At 41.3% G+C, this 16,954-nt stretch overlaps 2 protein-coding genes across 6 annotated transcripts; one reads left to right on the forward strand and one right to left on the reverse strand.

Moving 5' to 3' along the window:
• Positions 1-726: 726 nt before the first annotated feature.
• LOC116851122 lies at positions 727-8,643 on the reverse strand. Of its 3 annotated transcripts, none has more exons than XM_032830206.1 (5): positions 8,498-8,643; positions 2,755-2,888; positions 1,929-2,137; positions 1,450-1,605; positions 727-1,079 (listed from the first exon to the last, which is right to left on the reverse strand). In XM_032830206.1, exons 2-5 carry the CDS (start codon positions 2,813-2,815, stop codon positions 861-863), a joined length of 645 nt encoding a protein of 214 aa, XP_032686097.1. In that variant the 5' UTR covers positions 2,816-2,888; positions 8,498-8,643; the 3' UTR covers positions 727-860. The 3 variants fall into 3 exon arrangements, with proteins under 3 accessions (XP_032686097.1, XP_032686096.1, XP_032686098.1); XM_032830205.1 differs by lacking the exon at positions 8,498-8,643 and adding an exon at positions 4,177-4,713; XM_032830207.1 differs by lacking the exon at positions 8,498-8,643 and adding an exon at positions 3,829-4,076.
• LOC116851121 (synaptotagmin-2-like) lies at positions 8,506-16,228 on the forward strand. Of its 3 annotated transcripts, none has more exons than XM_032830201.1 (10): positions 8,506-8,654; positions 10,850-10,994; positions 12,041-12,154; positions 12,807-12,895; positions 12,981-13,112; positions 13,281-13,478; positions 13,819-13,971; positions 14,386-14,506; positions 14,604-14,776; positions 15,732-16,228. In XM_032830201.1, the coding sequence occupies exons 2-10, from the start codon at positions 10,853-10,855 to the stop codon at positions 15,939-15,941; spliced, it is 1,332 nt and encodes a 443-aa protein (XP_032686092.1). In that variant the 5' UTR covers positions 8,506-8,654; positions 10,850-10,852; the 3' UTR covers positions 15,942-16,228. The 3 variants fall into 3 exon arrangements, with proteins under 3 accessions (XP_032686092.1, XP_032686094.1, XP_032686093.1); XM_032830203.1 differs by lacking the exon at positions 8,506-8,654 and adding an exon at positions 9,549-9,697; XM_032830202.1 differs by lacking the exon at positions 8,506-8,654 and adding an exon at positions 10,134-10,275.
• The last annotated feature ends 726 nt before the right edge of the window (positions 16,229-16,954 follow it).

Consider the following 16,954-nt stretch of genomic DNA (forward strand, 5'->3'; position numbering starts at 1 on the left):
GCATGTTCACGCGTAGATCATCCATCGAGATAGCAGGAGCCTTGTTTTCGACTCAACTGAGCGCAGTGAATTGAATCACAGAGCGCTGTCCTGGGAAGAAATGCAATTTGCAATTTCGAGTCTCGGCAAACTTCTGTATCCTGACTTTTCAACGCGATTTCTCTCGCTCGTTTAATTCTACCGCGGTCGCCCAACCGGTGAGAACGCTGATTTTCATAACATTGTCAAAGATGAACATAAATAAGTCACAGCACAAAATGATTTCGACAAAACGCAATGATATCTTACGCACTTTTGCGTTATATGGCGCCATAACTGAAAGTATCATTCAAATTCACGTTAGACGGTAGCGGTTTGTCGCTTACACCGCTAGATGACGCCTGTTGTCTGTTAGTGAGCGGAGTAGTTTTGTACGCCGCTGACAGATGGCGCCATGTAATCCAAAAGTTTGGAGATTTAAACAATGTCATCAGCTAAAATCATAATTTATCGAGAACAATGTCCGAATTTTAGTTTTATAATCTAGGTTGCATTCCAAAACGTTCTTTTTGAGAAAACTTTACTCGATACTCTACAGTACATGTAACGTAAACTATAGATATTGAATAAAATTTTTTTCAAAAAGGATGTTTTGGAACACAAACCTAAGAATGTGTCTTTTTTATAGTTAAAGATGATTTTCGAAACTACAAAGAGAATGCATGTGGAGGAAATAACTGTCGCACTTTGTCCAGCAATCTGTATGCGCGGATTTTATTGTCGCCATGTCGATGACGCACAATTATAACAAAAAGGTAAACTAAAATACATTATTATTATACGACACCTTCGCGAATGCTATTTACATCGAAACGCCATATTTACGCCGTGTTGCCAGTGGTATTCGCGTTTTGAGATTTGTACAACTTCGTGAGTTCTCCTAATTTATCCTTTTGCGAGATGGATTTAGCCAGTGGCTTGTCTATCCTTCGTTGGACCTCTTGATCATTTTCATCTTGAATCGGGCTTGATGGCACGTTGTCCTTCGACGATGGCAACATCTCTTGCCGCCATCTTGTTAACCAATTGTCGGAAGCAGCCTAGAAAGAGAGAAAAATCGAAACATCTGTCGTTATCGACAATAGAAGACAGTATAAAACTTCTAGTAGCATAGTTCATTGGGATAATATTTGCTACGAATTGAATTCCAATATACCCAATATTGGCCCAATATTGCAAAGTAGACGCCTTGCATTAGCTAAAATAGAATTCCAAATATTAGCAATTCGTTTGTTACCAATATTGGCTACATATTGAACTATATTAGCCCAACGTACGTCCAATGTATATCAATATTGGCAATTTATTCACATTTTATTCATAACCAATATTGGCTACATATCGGCCCAAAGTATGCCAATATAACGCCAATGAACTGTGCTACTAGAAACATCCCAGAGTCAAACTTACATCCTGATCACTCGTCTTATTTGCAGTTTGAACCTTCTTGAGCTGCTCCTCCTGAAGTTTCTTCATTGCGCTTTGGATTTTACGCTCCATTTGGTACTTGACTACTGCTTGCGTGAGCGGTCCCAATTCTCCTTTCATCGCGGCAGTTAACATCGCCTGTTCGGAAAAATACATAAAGAGTTTCTTCTTTTCATGAACTATATAAACGAGACTTTTAAGTACACTGCTGATTGCGAGAAAGGAAAGGTTAATGAGACCTGGTCGCGGTGAATTTCAATTAATTATACATTTATCTTGATTTCCTTTAATATTCTTTAAATATTGCGACAAAAGTTTGAATGAAATAATTTGAATATTTGTATCAAAAACCGCGCGGCCAAATCTGCGCATTGGTTTTCTCTGTCTCTTTAAATTTCTTCTCGTATGAGTCATGGCGAGAGTAGCGCTTTCGATAAACGCATAAAAATGAGAATGCTTACATCTCTCCGCCTCTTGGAATTGGCGGTACCTATGGGATCCGTCTCGGTCTGCGGACCTAGCTCGATGAGAATCTGCAAATCAGCGTGCTCGCCCAAACGGAAACCCACGCCGAGTCTAGAGTCGGTTCCCTTCTTGATCGGCGGGATGTTCGAGTATATGAGAGAAAGTATCGTCGGCAGCTCTTCCGGTATGATTAGACCCGTCGCGTCTGCGAAGTTTCGACGTGTATTCATATGATATGATATGAGCATCACGTGCACACAACTACATGCGCATGCAATCTATAATTCTCGATCTAATTCTAAAATTCGGTAATGGCAGAACATGCATTGTAATTGTAATTCGCGAAAGGGATCGCGTAAATCGTTCGAAGCGAACCTCGATAAGATCTCTATTTAAAAGATTTAATAGAATAACATAACATAAGAAAAGTCTATGTAATTAAATCGTGTTTTACTAAAAAAGAGGTCATAAAATTCTATAGAAAGATATGTGTATTAGATAAATATTTAATCGTTTAGTGCAATCTTTAAACATTATAAGTAAGTTATGATTTAGAAGGAAAAAATTTTATAACTTTTTTATACAAGCCAAAATGTGAGAAATTGAAATTTCCTGTACGAATGATAAAATCACATAAAATCGTACAGTATTTCAGTGAAATTTGTGTATATTTTTATGAATCTCCTTATCGAATTTTCTCATCAAGAATTTCATCTTGACGACACATTGTTTGCTTCTTGACCGAGAATTCTTATTTCACGATCTTCTTGCTCTCGTTTCAGACGAGTAAAGAACACAACACGCGAAAGGAACGACACTCACGGTCATAAAAAACCAGTAGAAGCAGAAGCGACGTGATCGAGGTTCTCACGATCGTCGTCATCGTCGAAAGGGAAATCTCAGCCTGTCCAACGATCGCTTATGTGTCCAACAGGAGCATGACTCCCACGAGTGTTCTGCAATCGAACAACAAATGGAAATTAAAGTGATGGTCAATGAGATTTGGTCGAGGTCTGGTCTAACCGTTTCGACATATTAAGGCCGGGAATAATGAGAAATGGTAAAACTTAAACAATAAGCTAATTCACCAATAGTCGATGATTCTTCTTACGGTCCAAGAATCGATTGTGATTGAATTTTCTTACTGATTGAGTCTTACTGCTCACGTTTCTTCTGTATGTCACGGCCCTAACATGGAGAAATTCGACGGAAACCCAGACCTGAGATATGCTAACGGTACACGGAAAAAACAGTATAGTTGGCCCACATATAAATCTGATTGTGCCAAGCAGATTCAATAATAAAATACGGAACAACGAATTGTGTGCTCGCTGCAAACACAAAATAGTTGCTGAGCTACTGCATCAATAACATCTAGACGCTTCAACGATGGTAAATGTCGTCCCAACTGATTTCTGATTGTTACAACCAGATCACGCGAAAAAATGTCATTTCGTGTAACTGAATGGGGACCACACGGAAAACTCACTGATGAGAATTAATATTTCTCTTACTGTGACTGGTAATATTTGTCTACACGTTTAGCTGCATTAAAACTCGGTTGAGATAACTGAGAGCAGTTGGATGAGTAAAAACCGCCTACGAAGATCTTTCTGTTTCCACAACCAAGTTCATCCATCTGGTCCCCAAAGTAACAGAAAGTTCAGTTGCACTAGAGTTCGTTCTTTCCGTGCATAGATAATTAGGGTGATGCAACTATGCTGTTCAAATATTTCACAACGAAATATTACGGTTATTGCACCGTAATATTTCGTCTTGTTTCCTTTTCGTGGCCGCGAACATACATCCTGCCAAGTTCTTTGCCACGAGCTCTCTCTCACCGTTGTCGTTATGCTCACATTTCGCGTTCACTCGCGCTGTTACTTTGTAACTCACACTAATAATCCCGGCCAAGTGCACCGGAGTCCGGCTGCGATCCGGCGCGAAAGTGAAATCTAAAAAGCGAGACCGCGCGTCGTTCGCGCGACGACGTTCTCCAGCGGGAGAGCGCGAAGTCGCGTTTCCGACTCACCGACTACCAATATTCCGTGACTGTGAAGACCTATCCTCAACGAAAAACACCACTCGCGTGTCGCGGAGATCCTCAGACGGGCGTCGCCGAGAACGCTCGAGATCGGCTCGATTTCGAAAGCGAGGAAAGTTCGCGCGGCGACGCGCGAAACGCGCGAGACTTCAAAGAGACACGCGGCTCCCAATGCGTCCGTTCTGCATCTCGGCACTTACGTGAGAAAGTGAGATCCAGGTGGACCGGACTCTCGGGGAACAGCTCGCCGATCGACGTTCTAGGGCGAACTGACTCTGTCATGTTGCAAAATGCGTACGTGCGTGTCTTCGGCGTCGGGCCGCGCGCGCGAGAAGGGAAGCTCGCTAGTACTTTTGAAGTGAAAGGAGAGACGGATTGGGGATCGAGGTCACTCGCGGCCAAAGAAGTGTCGATACGTCCACGTTGGACTCTCTCTGTTCTTCCTCTTTTTCTTTCACGCGCAAATAGGGAGGTGCGATTTTGCGACATATCGCGAACTCTTGCGATTCTTTTTTCTTCGCAACGTGATACGCAATTAAATCTTTTTTCGCAAGATAGTGTCTGAAACTCAAAATCACTCGTTATTTTAGTTAAATATCTGTGCAAATATCGCGCGACGCCCAATCTATGATATTTTATATTACTAACCCAAACTTATACATTTAGAAGCATAATGGGATACTATTATAATAGCTCTTATAACAGCCTTAAAATGTTAAGTTGCATTATTAATTTTTATATATACTTTTTATGATTTATGTTAACAGTTGTTACTTGAAATTTGTCTCATACGAGACACTCAAATTTTTATTCAAAAATAAATTCAAATTTATAATATGACATTTATATATATATATATATATATATATATATATATATATATATATATATATACATCTGTAATCGCGTATTTTAACTGAAAAACTCTCATCCAACTCTAAATATAAATCTGAAAATCTCACTTGGAACATGTTTCAAATAACGACTATCAATACGAACCTATATATGTTTCAGAAGATTACCAAAGATTGTATTTAATATTGACTGTCATTAATATTTTAATAAGAAAAAAGTAACAAATGTAGTTTTATTGTTTTATGAGAAAGATGTTGTCAATAAATAATTATAATCAGTTAAACGTGCAATAACAATCTTTATATATTGCATGTCTTAGGTATGTATTAATAGTCGTTACTTGATACTCACCTCAGGTGAGATTGGAATTTAGAGTTAGACGTGAGTTTTCAGCTGAATCACGATTGTGAATATAAAATGTCATGTATATTATACAATTCAAACAAGTTTTGTAAGAGAGAGAGATATCTTCCATTTTGCCTCGTGCAGAAACCATAATAAGATTAAATAATATTTTTAAGAAAACATCATTTAACTTCATTATACTCTCATTTTTTACTATTCTTTCACAGTAAAATTTGTATTTTCTTATAATGGACATTTCAAAGAATATTTTCATGCAGTACGATTTATGAAGTTATGTATCGCGATGCGATCTTTTTTAAGAATCGCAATGAATGCAATATATCGCACCACAGTTTTGAATCGCAAATGTAATTTTAAGTCGCGCGCAATTTTATATGGTTAACGCGATTTCTAATCAGAACGAAACTTGGATCATATGATGGGAGCCGTAATGTTTAAATAAATGTTAAACATATTAGAAATAAATGAATCAACTCTCTCTTTGCGCGGTTTTCTCCTCGCACTCATCTCCTTTTGCTTATCGTCGTCGTCGCTTGAGTTGGATGCATCTTGGACAATATTTATACAGCATTAATGTATTCGTTACGTCGAGGACATCGACAAGCTGGACGGCCTCGTGCCACTGATCTATGATCGACAATAGACGATCATCCACGACGACGAAGGAGAGCGTTTGAAGATCGCAATTCGCGTCCCGCGAATGTCATACGCGAGCGCGTTTTAAAGAGTCGCAGTTAGAAAATAGCACCGGGAAATGACAAGACGAATTATACGCTCGCTCGGTTCCGCCGCATAATGAAAGGGAAACTCTGTACTTCGCCGAAGGAGCGTGTACACACACACGCACACACGCAAAAACGTGGATTGACGTCTTTCGCAATAACAGTTAGTTATGCCGTTCGTTTACTTCCCCGTAGCGTGTCCGTTTATCATGGCCCGATCGAACAGTAATAATGGTAACGTAAACGGCCGAAACAAAAATCTAACGCAATTATGGTATAAATTCTTACTTATTCGTGCACGGGAAAAAACATTTCCACAACTGAATTTTTCGTTGCCTGCTGAGAATAAGTAAAGTGGAAGTACTAAGTTCCGAGGGGACCCCTGCTTAAAATATTTGATAGAAAATTATTGGATAAGATTGAAATGGATAGAATTCATATATTGATTTATACGACTTATCCTGCAAACCGAAAGCCGTACAATATAGACTTTCTATATATTTTAATCATATTTTATGATACTATTCTTTTCAATTTTCTTGAATATTGATGTTTGTATAATACATTGATATTTCTGAATTATAGTAAATATCGCATTATGTATTTATTATTATTTTATAATAAACTGCTTATAATATTCTTTCATAATAATTCTACTTATAATGATGGTTACAAAATGGTCAGATAAAAATGAAAAGAATATCTATGTAGTTTAATCATATTTTATGATACTACTCTTTTTCATGTTGAATATGAAAGTTGGTATAATCAGTTTATATTTATCAATCATAAACAATATATAGTATATGAATTCACTTACGAAATTTCGTAAATGAGTTGTGAAGTATGTGAATCAAAATCACCATAAAATATGATAGACAAATATTCTATCATTTTCTATCCAACATTTTAAGCAAGGACACGCACCTAATTCTGAACATTATTTTTTTTCAGCCTTTAAATATGAATATTTAAACTTTCAATACAGAATATGTACATGTATTTTAATGCTGAAAGTTTAGTTGTACTTCGTGCGACTGAATGTTCAGTCGCACTGACAAAAAATTTATTCATGAGACGTAAAATTTATTCACAGAAGTAAACTTTATTTCATAGAAATAAACCTTATATTTCACAAATAGATTTTCAAGTATTTCTTCTCAGCAACTGCAACCAAGCTTTAATACAGCTGAATGTTTAAACAAATGTTTTCAGTTACGACAACAGCAAGATTCATTTCTCGTTATTGAATTATCATCTTGTTCCCATTCAATCGCATAAACTGATTTTCTTTCCGTGCATCACAAGGTCTCTTTGAAGAATCTTATGTCAAATTTTTTACGTATGTCTGCAGCATGAGTATCGAACGAGAAAAAATATGTCAAGAAAAAATATATTCTTATTCAACTATGCAATAAAGTGGAATAGAACATAAAATATATGCAATTGCCCGATAAAAAATTATATAAATGTTTGTATGAATAACCGGAGGAGTTTCTCTTTGGATGACCTTTCGAGATGACAGCTTCATTGACCTATTCAAAGTCCACTTTTCTAAAGGAGAACGTCGACGGAGTGTCGCCGTTTACTGCGGCTTTCGTAGCATTATGTATCTTTTCAATAAGGTCTTCCCAATCAAAATTCCATCGAAATCAAATCGAAGTCCAGCCAAAGCACCCAGTTTCATTATGCGTCGGCTTCCTTGGGCTTCAATCGGCGCAAAGTTCTTCCGTGTCAATCTCTCGTGACACAAAAGTCTCTCGACGTTTTCGGCGAAGAGAAATCGATCACAAATCGACCGAAGGATCTGGTTCTGGAAAGGACACTCGAATATCCCGCGACACTTCGCAGTTTTCGTCAACGTGTCTGTACGCTCCCTAACAGTCACGTTCCGTTGCGGAACGCGCGCTTATTACGTATGCATGTGTATCGGTGTTCTGTGTGCTATCAGCGATAACACGTGGTTTCCTTGTACACATAACACACACACACACTCACACACATAGACAGAGCACACCACGTCCACACTCCTGTCCTTCTAAAGCCACGCTACGACGACTGCATAGGCGTGCGCGCATACTTCCTCCAAAGCGCGAATGAGCGCGCCTCATTAGCGCAGTGATTGAACGCGAGCGGGAGCGCGTTATTAGCGCAGAGAGCAACCGTCATCCATGGCGCGAAGAAACGCGAACAACGTGACCGGCGGCCGCGATCTCCGCGATCGGGAGGATCCCCGATCGAGGCCGCCAATGCATCGAGATATTACTCATCTACCCGCGAACTACCGGCAGGATAGTCAGAGGCGTACAAGTCCACAGGGGGGACGAAGAGAGTAGCCCAGCGTACGTATGTACGCCGCCGACGTCGGCGACGCTCCTCTTCGTACGTTTTGCCATTTGTTCGCCGGAGCGGGCCCGCGAGCGCACCTCGCCGCTGTCGCGTTGCTACCTACGGGCCCCGCGTTTGCGCTCGCGGAGGCGCGAGCGAGCGTGTTCGATCGGCCGCTCGGTTAATCGGCTACCGGGCCGAGGAGGCGCGGTCGGGGAATTCGCGCCAGTGCGGACGCTACAGCGTTCACCTGCTGTTGTTGCTGCTGCTGTTGCTGTCATGGGACTGCAACGTGGCCGAGTGGACGTCGAGCCGGTGCTCGCTGGTGCGAAGAAGTAAGACGGCAACTCGTCATCCGCTGATTCGGCAGTGATTGTCCGTCCACCGTTCTTCTCGGGCTTTGGCAGGTGACGTTTCGTTTGTTCCTCAAAGAAATTCGCCCGTGGCACCTCACGCATAGAGATTTCCCAAGATTCTCTCAGATGCGACGTAGATTCCGATTGGAATATCCAGATTCGTACGGAAATTGCTTATTCCGCTATAACACATCAACTGAGAGAACCATTCTTGATCTAAACACAGTCTTTTTACCTGGAATTGAAACAGAAATATTATAATATATTTTCGCGCTTTTTCACAGTCGATAATGTCGATATATTTTATGGTATCAGAAATAGGCAATCCCATTTTTATGCATCAACTATTGTATTCGATAAAATAAAAATCAAGAAATAAAATTTGAAACACCTTGAGCATTAAGCTGAACGATGGGATCACTCAGAAAGTCACTATGTTTCAATTCAATTCTAACGCGAAATGGAGATCAGAAAAAATAACTTTGGATCTCCCCGCTTAAAATCTTATTGAAACATTATATTTCTAAGCAAAATCAATAATTACTTTGGGAAATCGGTCTGGACCTTAATTTGATCCCGGGAAATTTTCTATATGCGACGTTGTTATTTTCCAACTCGCTACCAAGGTCAACGATGCGCACGGTGCATCCACGACGTCGGTGACTTTGGCAGACACGTGTTATCACCTTCCTCGCGAAGGTCACGCGGTTTCGTTTCGGACAGTACATTCGATACGTCGGTATTGAGGCGTTATCGAAATTGGTGCCCCAGCGCGTGTATCACTTGCGATCATCACAACGAGGAAGGAAAAAAGAAAAAAAAAGAGAGAAATAGAGAGACAGCCTGAACAACTGAGAGACTGTAGAAAGACTGAAAGAGAGAGAGACGTACATGACGCGATACGCGGACTGTATTTACTATTAAGTCGCGAGACAGTCGCTTGTCGAACGACAACTCGAGACATTATCGCTTCTGATTTTCACATTTACGACGATCGCCCGCGTCGTCGAACGTGACTTCGTCCCTGGCCGTGCATAAACTTGTTATTCCTACGTGTATCACCTTCGCGACGACGCGAATCTACGCAGCGGCAGGTTCGTGATAACGCGGAAACCAAAGCGCCGGAATTACTTCGGTGTCGTTAGCGAGCGAGAATTAATTGATGCCTGTCGCGAGCTCGACGCTCCGTGGCGTACGCCCGCATTTGTCGAGCAATGTGCGTGGCGTTCAAGCAGCTGCAATTCGAAATTGAATTTCGCGCTAAGGTATAACGCATCTCCCTTCTTCTCTCTTCTTTCTTAAAAGTACTCTCAGAGATATTCCCTAACAGTATTAATTGACAGGCGTCTGTTTGTGTTCTCTTCTTCTTCTTCTTCCCTTGACCTTCGCTTTTCCAATCGAGGCCACGCGGCGAACGAAGGAAATGGACGCGTATTCGGATTGACGACGATGTTTTCTTATCGCACGCCGTTCGTTATCATCCGGCTTTGCCGACTATATCGTGCGGACGGTGCCGTGGAATGAGTCCGGGAGGAACGTTGGTGACACAAGTGTTTCCTACCAACCGCCGGTCGGTGTACGCTAACACGGCTTATTTTTCACGCTCCTATGTCGCAAGAAACACGTCGGCAGATGTGCGGGAACGACCGCGAGACGTGACGAGTCGTCGGACGTGAGTAATCGACGTTTGCATTACGAAGGAAGAAGAACGAACAAAAGAAGAAGAAAAGCATGCATTTTCTTGCACGACACGATTGGCTGGTCATCTCTCGACGATGTCGCAATTATATAAATTTTGCAATGAAATTCGTACAAATTTCACCTACATAATCTTCTTCTACCCTTTCTCCTCCTTCTTCTCCCAAGCGGAACAGAAATTTACGATGACGTCAAAATGACGAGAAAATCACCTAGTCGTGATTGTAAAATGAGTTTTTTAGTAATTTTCTCATCATTTCGACGTTATCATGATTTTTTGTGCTACTTGCACTTCTTCCTTCAAGTTGCTCCTTCAAGCTCCTCCTCGAAACTGAAGCCTCAAGCCTCAAGATTTCTTCCTTTTCCTCGAGTTTGCAATGATCAAAGACCTACGGGACGGTGTGGTTGTGCAATCCGCTTTGCATCTTTCTCGTCAAGATGTATTTCCGGCACGACGAGGACCCCTCGCTCGGACCAACAGTCGTCCGCGTCGCGTCGTCCACGTGCACGTGATCATGCCCGTAGTAACCTTGAACGTGTAATTCCAGTGAATGTTGTACGACGACCTGTTCGGCCCGTGGGGCCCGCTAGTTATAATCGTGATCGGAGCGGGACTCATCTTGATCGCGCTGCTCCTGTTCGCCTGCTTCCTCACGCCCGGCTGCATCGGCTACGAGTGCTTCAGGAAACGAAGTAAGATCATCATTACCGCTTTAATTGCTCCGCCGTATACATTAAGCGCTTACGCGCACGCAATTATTCTCGCACTGGCGCGGTCTTCGGCAGAGCTCGAGCTGAAAGTACAAAAGTCGACAATTAGCGCCGTTAATTGACGCCAATCGTGCGAGTTTGGTCGCGTTGTTTTGCACCGTTCGGAACGGCTTGGCAGCGATGCCAAGTGGTGGACGTGTCGATTTCACGTCGCGCGATTTCCAGTCACGTACACGAGTCGAACTCTGTCTGTCTGTCTATCTATCCCCGTCGTGCGCGTGCTTGATCGTACTTGAGGGACGCGAAACGTTCGCGCGCCTCCGCGGTAATCTCTCGAAATCGCGCGGCGGGAATGATTGCTCTCTCTCTCTCTCTCTCTCTCTTACGATCCAGAACCGATTCTATTACTTCTTTTTCATCTCGTAGCACAACGCTCGTCACGGATGCGCCGGTAACGAGGGAATTTCGCTGACATGCCGCGCGGATTACGCCTTTGCGTTTACGTCGCATGACACACATGCATCTAATGACGTTTCCTTCGCTTCCTTCGCCGCATTACGTAATTAGGCACGTCCACCGACAAACACAATGTATAACCTTCCGATAATGTTGCGGGGAGACGCCCAAACAACGTTACATCGCGCCTCAAACCTCGATACGCGTCTCTAGAGCGCGTACGCGTGCGAAAGATGAAAAGAAGTTAAAAAGAAAAGAGGACGGAAATTATAGGAGTTAAATATAACGCGCGGCGCGCGTTACGCGGTCGTTGCACAACGATGCGTTCGGTTAGCGACCGTAGCCTTCGCAGAGAAACTCGCCGGCGACTGCTCAATCAGCATTTAGAACGCGACGGATATATTCGAGCGTAGAATTCATGCAAATATACCGTAAAGAGTCTTAACGGGCCGAGAAAAAAAAATGTGCAAATTCGAAGGACGCGCGGGAACCCCGTCATCGTTCGCGAACATTGTTATGATTCAAAGCTCGCGCGAAACGGGTACAACAACCTTGAAATGAATTTTGTGCAGGGAAGGAGGCCAAGAATGTACCTCTGCGAGCGAAGAATCAGGAGAAGAACCTGAAGCTGAGCGATGTCAGCTACAGGTCCTGGAGACTGGGCAGTCTCTATGAGAACGATAATGGTAACGTTTCACTGTCATATCAAAACGCGTAAAAGTTCGTCGGATTCTATTAGACATATTCTTTTATCATTAATAGTAACAAAATATTTTGCTACATTCAAGTATCTGATTCTCTCATTATGCACTAATCTTTATTAATGAAAGATACTTGTTTGAGTGAATAAGTGAGTGAATGAATGTGTAAGTGAATGAGTGAGTGAGCGAGTGAGTGACAGAAAGAGAGAGAGAAAGAGAGAGAGAAACAAAAATACAATTAGTTTGACTTGATTAAGTTAGATAATTTATTTCTTTAAAAGCCGACTTTTCAATAGTAGTTTAAACTTAACAGAACTTATTACATCATTACAATTGTGCCAAAACATTATTGGAATAGAATTAAGTTGAGAGTTAAAAACAGCTTTATTCTAATAATGTGCTTGAATAGAATTTAAACTTAAATCCAAGTTTAAATTACTATTGAAAAGTCAGATCTAAAACTCCGAGCCTATTAAGACTAATTTGCAATGTCTTTATTTCTTTAAATGCTTGATCGAGCTAATAAGATTTTGCGCGATCCGACGCACTTTCGCAAACCCTTAATAATTCAGACGATCTATGAGCTTATTGACTAGATCGTCCTTCTTCAGTCAATAAGGCGGAATATCATGCATAGGTACCATCAGCGAGAATGCGGGCTCTCCGAGGGACTCGTTCAATTCTGCCACCGCGCAATGCGAGAACGTGGAATGCTCTTCCACGCTGGTAACTACCGCGTCGACGTTGACGTCCGCTTCCTCCCTTTCTTTCTTCACGCTCGATCGCGCTAATTCATCTCCGAAACTTGCAGAATTTGATCCAGACGGAGAAGCAGAAGAACGACAAGAAGACGAGAGAGTTTCCAACCGAGCTGACAATGAGCCTGCAGTATCTGCCGCCCTGCAATGACGTTATCACCGGCAAGCTCGTTATCGGTATCGAGGTGCGTTCATTGGCGATCAATACATTTCGTCTGCGCGAGTACGAGTCCCGCGTACGAAGAAGAGATTTCCTTCTTCCAATCGCGCAAATAAACGACGTGTAGGCGATACCTACACATCCTGAATCGGCTGAAATCACGCAACGGAAACGCGTTCTCCGTGTTTTACAGGCGCTGTGCGGCCTTCCGCCGAAGCAATACAACTGCACGGTGGAACCTTATGTGGCGTTGAACATCGTGAAGCAATCGTGGAGCCACAGGAAGCGGCAGAAGTTGCATAGTTTCAGGACGAGAGGCATCAGGCACACCGCCAGTCCGATTTACAAGGAGACTTTCGTTATTGCAAACGTGAGGCCGCAGGAAGCCAAGGTGAGCCGAGTCCTTCCTTGTCGCGCGGCATATTGTTGCGCTGCAAATAAAAACAACAGAAACGTGAGTCAGAGACGGAAAACACCACGGGCGCGATCGTCTCGAATCGAAATAGCGATTTCGTCACGTGCGAATCAATGTTTTCTTGCGGCGCGGTTGCGCGCGCGGAATATCTGATTTAAGAGAGTGGCGCATCTCCGCCGTCAACGGATGCGATTTGACATGCAGGCGGCCGTACCGCGTTGTAAGCGGTATTGCTCGCCGCAGGTGCAACCGAGTGATTCGTCTCTCTGAAGCGTCATTTCCCCCTGACTCTCCGTACGTTTTCTCCTCTTCTTAGGAATGGATCTTGGATATCGCGGCATACGACCACGATAGATACGCGAATCACACGGAGCTATGCTCGCTCAAGGTGTCACTGAGAGACACGAAGAAGATCTTCTGCAGTCCGGAGATTCACATGTTCAATTACCGAATGAAACCCTCGAATCAGGTAACATGACACAACAAACGCAATGACGAGTTAATATTGCTCTTGTTTACACTGAGATCGTTTGATACAGAAAAAGATACTTTAATTAGAAATGTAATAATGAAACAACAACGTTATTAGTACTCACCGAATAAATATCTTTTATTTCTTAGATATTTTTTGTCTCAATGTACTAATTAATAATTTTATTGATTTTTTTACCGAATTATTTTACTTTTTTTACCCCAACAATATGTGTAAATAATAGTGTACTAAATTAGTTGGAAATTAAAATAATTTAAAAGAATGTAACTGTTTAATGCACGTTCAACTGATTAGAGTAAAGGGAAAGTATTATTTCTTTGCGGGACGACGTCAGAAGAAACCTCTCCGAGATATTTCTTTTATAATTCACTCGACTGAACTACTTTCCAGGAGTTCGGTAACGTCTTATTGGCCATAAGCTACTTGCCCACCGCGCAGAGACTGACTATCAACATCATGAAGCTACGCGACATCAGATTCACAACGGCGGTATCGAGTCTGGACGAATTTAGTAAGTATCGATCGTCGATCTGCGCGCCTCGCCTCGCGAAAGGAATCCCTCGATTGATCGATCGACTCGTTTCATTCGTCGTTATTCTCGGCCGTAGACCCGTACGTTAGAGTACTGATGTTGAACGGGAGGACGGGTAAGAAGATGAAGAAGAAGAAAACTAAATTCCTGCGCGCCGTCGCGCAGCCGGAATTCAACGAGACTTTGACTTTCGATCTGGCAGTCACCCAACTCGACACCGTCCAATTCCTGGTTGTGCTCTGCAGCAAGGTAAATTGCGAACATTATGAGAATCCCCCAGAGAGGGGTCCGTCACTTTGCATGTAATAATTTATTCATTATAATAATCATAATTTATTCATTATTCACGTAATACGTAATAATTTATAGAGATTTGAATAAGGATATCCCTTGCCAACATGATACATTGAGATTACATTCCACTCTGTATCTAAGGTGACCAACCCTTAATCATGATGTTGACTTTAAAAAATCAATATTTTTCATTAGTACATTAGATTACAAAATATTTTGTAATATTAAAGTATGCACTGTTTCTTCTTAGTTATCATACATATATAGGTATACCTTGACATAAATAATTTTTAAAATAGGTAGATTGAATAAATTACAGGTAGATAAACCAGTAAACACCAATTAATAACATTACATCACCGTTACAATCTCCCACTCAACAATGTAACTGTTGCATAACACTCGTGTTATCTTGTATTTATATTGCTAAGTAGCTGATTTATATTGCTGAGTAGTAAATTATAATATTTATGTTATATTACTGACAACTGCTGTTTACTGGATAAGTAAAATGTTTATTCGTTATTATGTCAACATCAAACAATCAATAGGACATAGCCTTCTATTATTTATTAATATAAATTATTAATCTAAAATCAGACTGATGAAATTCTTGGAATAAAATCAAAGAACAATTATCAATCAAAGAACAATCATCAATCAAAGAACAGGACATGGAAACGATGAGGAATCAACACGAGATGCATTTCTTTCTGTTATCTCACACAAATAATATATAACAGAAAAGAATTAAATAAGAATTGAAATAATTTGATAAAAATTTAATAAAAATAGAAATAATTTGATAAAAATTTAATAAAAACGTTATATTATTTATTTTGCGTTATGTGATAAGCAAAAATTCGGGACAATTGGTCATCCTACACGCTTGTATTGCTTACGTACTTAGGTCTTACCGGAGGGATCAGCAGCCAATGTCAGCACCGATCAAGCGAGCGACAGCGAGGATTCGGTGAGCTCGTTCAAGAAATCCGCTGACGTGTTCATCGGTAAAGTGGCGCTTGGAAAAGGCGTCAGGGGTTCGACGGAAAGGTTGCACTGGTTCTCCGTGCTGCAAAACCCGAGGAAGCTGGTCACTGTGTGGCATACCTTGAAGTGACAAAGGCCATCGCTACGTTGTCGCGTATACGTGTATATATACAAAGGGGCGATCTTAATTATGCAGCGTCTTAGGCGCCGCTGCAACTTTACTGCGTTAACACTCGTGATCCCGCATATTTATTTTCTAATTTAATCCCGTTGTTAGATACTTGCGCGTAGCTACCAAAGATTGTTTTGCCAATTAAATTCTATTTAAATCTCTATTCTTATGTGTGATCAACGAAGAGAATAATAAATTAACAGTTACAAGATAAAAGAGAGAGAGAGGGAGGGAGTGAAAGACTAGTCCTTGGTTGTGTGTTGATATTTACCGTAAATCGTGATTATTTCGCAATCTCCGCAAATATCATGTTCCAGCTAAGAATCGTCATACATCTTGAAAAAGATTGAATTGAAGTCAGTCGAAAAGTCAACGTTACCAGTGCTTTTTTGGGATACTTTGGATTATTTCCTACGAAATTTCACCTACCAAACACCGGTAGTGTTAGGGAATTCGACTTATCAAGCGCCTAAAGTCTGAGAAAGAAACTTAACTCGAAATTAGAAAGTTTAATGTCCAATCTCTCGACCATTCGAGTCGCTTAAGCAGCCCGAAAATCCGGAATGTTAACAGACACTAATAAATCAGTCGATTAATAAAACGTAAAGCCGGTAAGACATGCAAATCCATTGAACTACATAACGAATTGGAACTAGGTTAACGAGCATTAACCTAGCTTAAGCCGAATCAGCCTTTAAGATACAAAGCTATCTTTAAATAGTGTCGCCCTCTCTGTTTCACTATATGACATGGTTCAATATATAGATTACTCTGAACTTTCTTTTATCGATAGAAATGTTTTTAAATTTGACTAAATATGACTATACAGGGTGTCCCGAAGTCCCATGATGACCCTTGGTGAGAACGTAGAACGGATTGAGGTGAGCAAGAAAGTCCTGTACCGTTTTGCGATATTCGCAATAGTTTTTGAGAAATTAATTATTTTGTCTCAACAAATCAGCCTACAGAAA

Source organism: Odontomachus brunneus, unplaced genomic scaffold, assembly GCF_010583005.1.
Source record: "Odontomachus brunneus isolate Ranch 3 - 2012 unplaced genomic scaffold, Obru_v1 Obru_scaffold_166, whole genome shotgun sequence".
Taxonomy (NCBI): domain Eukaryota; kingdom Metazoa; phylum Arthropoda; class Insecta; order Hymenoptera; family Formicidae; genus Odontomachus; species Odontomachus brunneus.

Coding starts and splice junctions, on each gene's coding strand:
- LOC116851122 (XM_032830206.1), bottom strand. CDS start 2,815: ATGACGACGATCGTGAGAACCTCGATCACGTCGCTTCTGCTTCTACTG. Junction 1,606..1,928: donor ATTCCAAGAGGCGGAGAGAT/GTAAGCATTCTC, acceptor TTTTCCGAACAG/GCGATGTTAACTGCCGCGAT. Junction 1,080..1,449: donor ATAAGACGAGTGATCAGGAT/GTAAGTTTGACT, acceptor CTCTCTTTCTAG/GCTGCTTCCGACAATTGGTT.
- LOC116851121 (XM_032830201.1), top strand. CDS start 10,853: ATGTTGTACGACGACCTGTTCGGCCCGTGGGGCCCGCTAGTTATAATC. Junction 10,995..12,040: donor CGAGTGCTTCAGGAAACGAA/GTAAGATCATCA, acceptor AATTTTGTGCAG/GGAAGGAGGCCAAGAATGTA. Junction 12,896..12,980: donor TGGAATGCTCTTCCACGCTG/GTAACTACCGCG, acceptor CGAAACTTGCAG/AATTTGATCCAGACGGAGAA.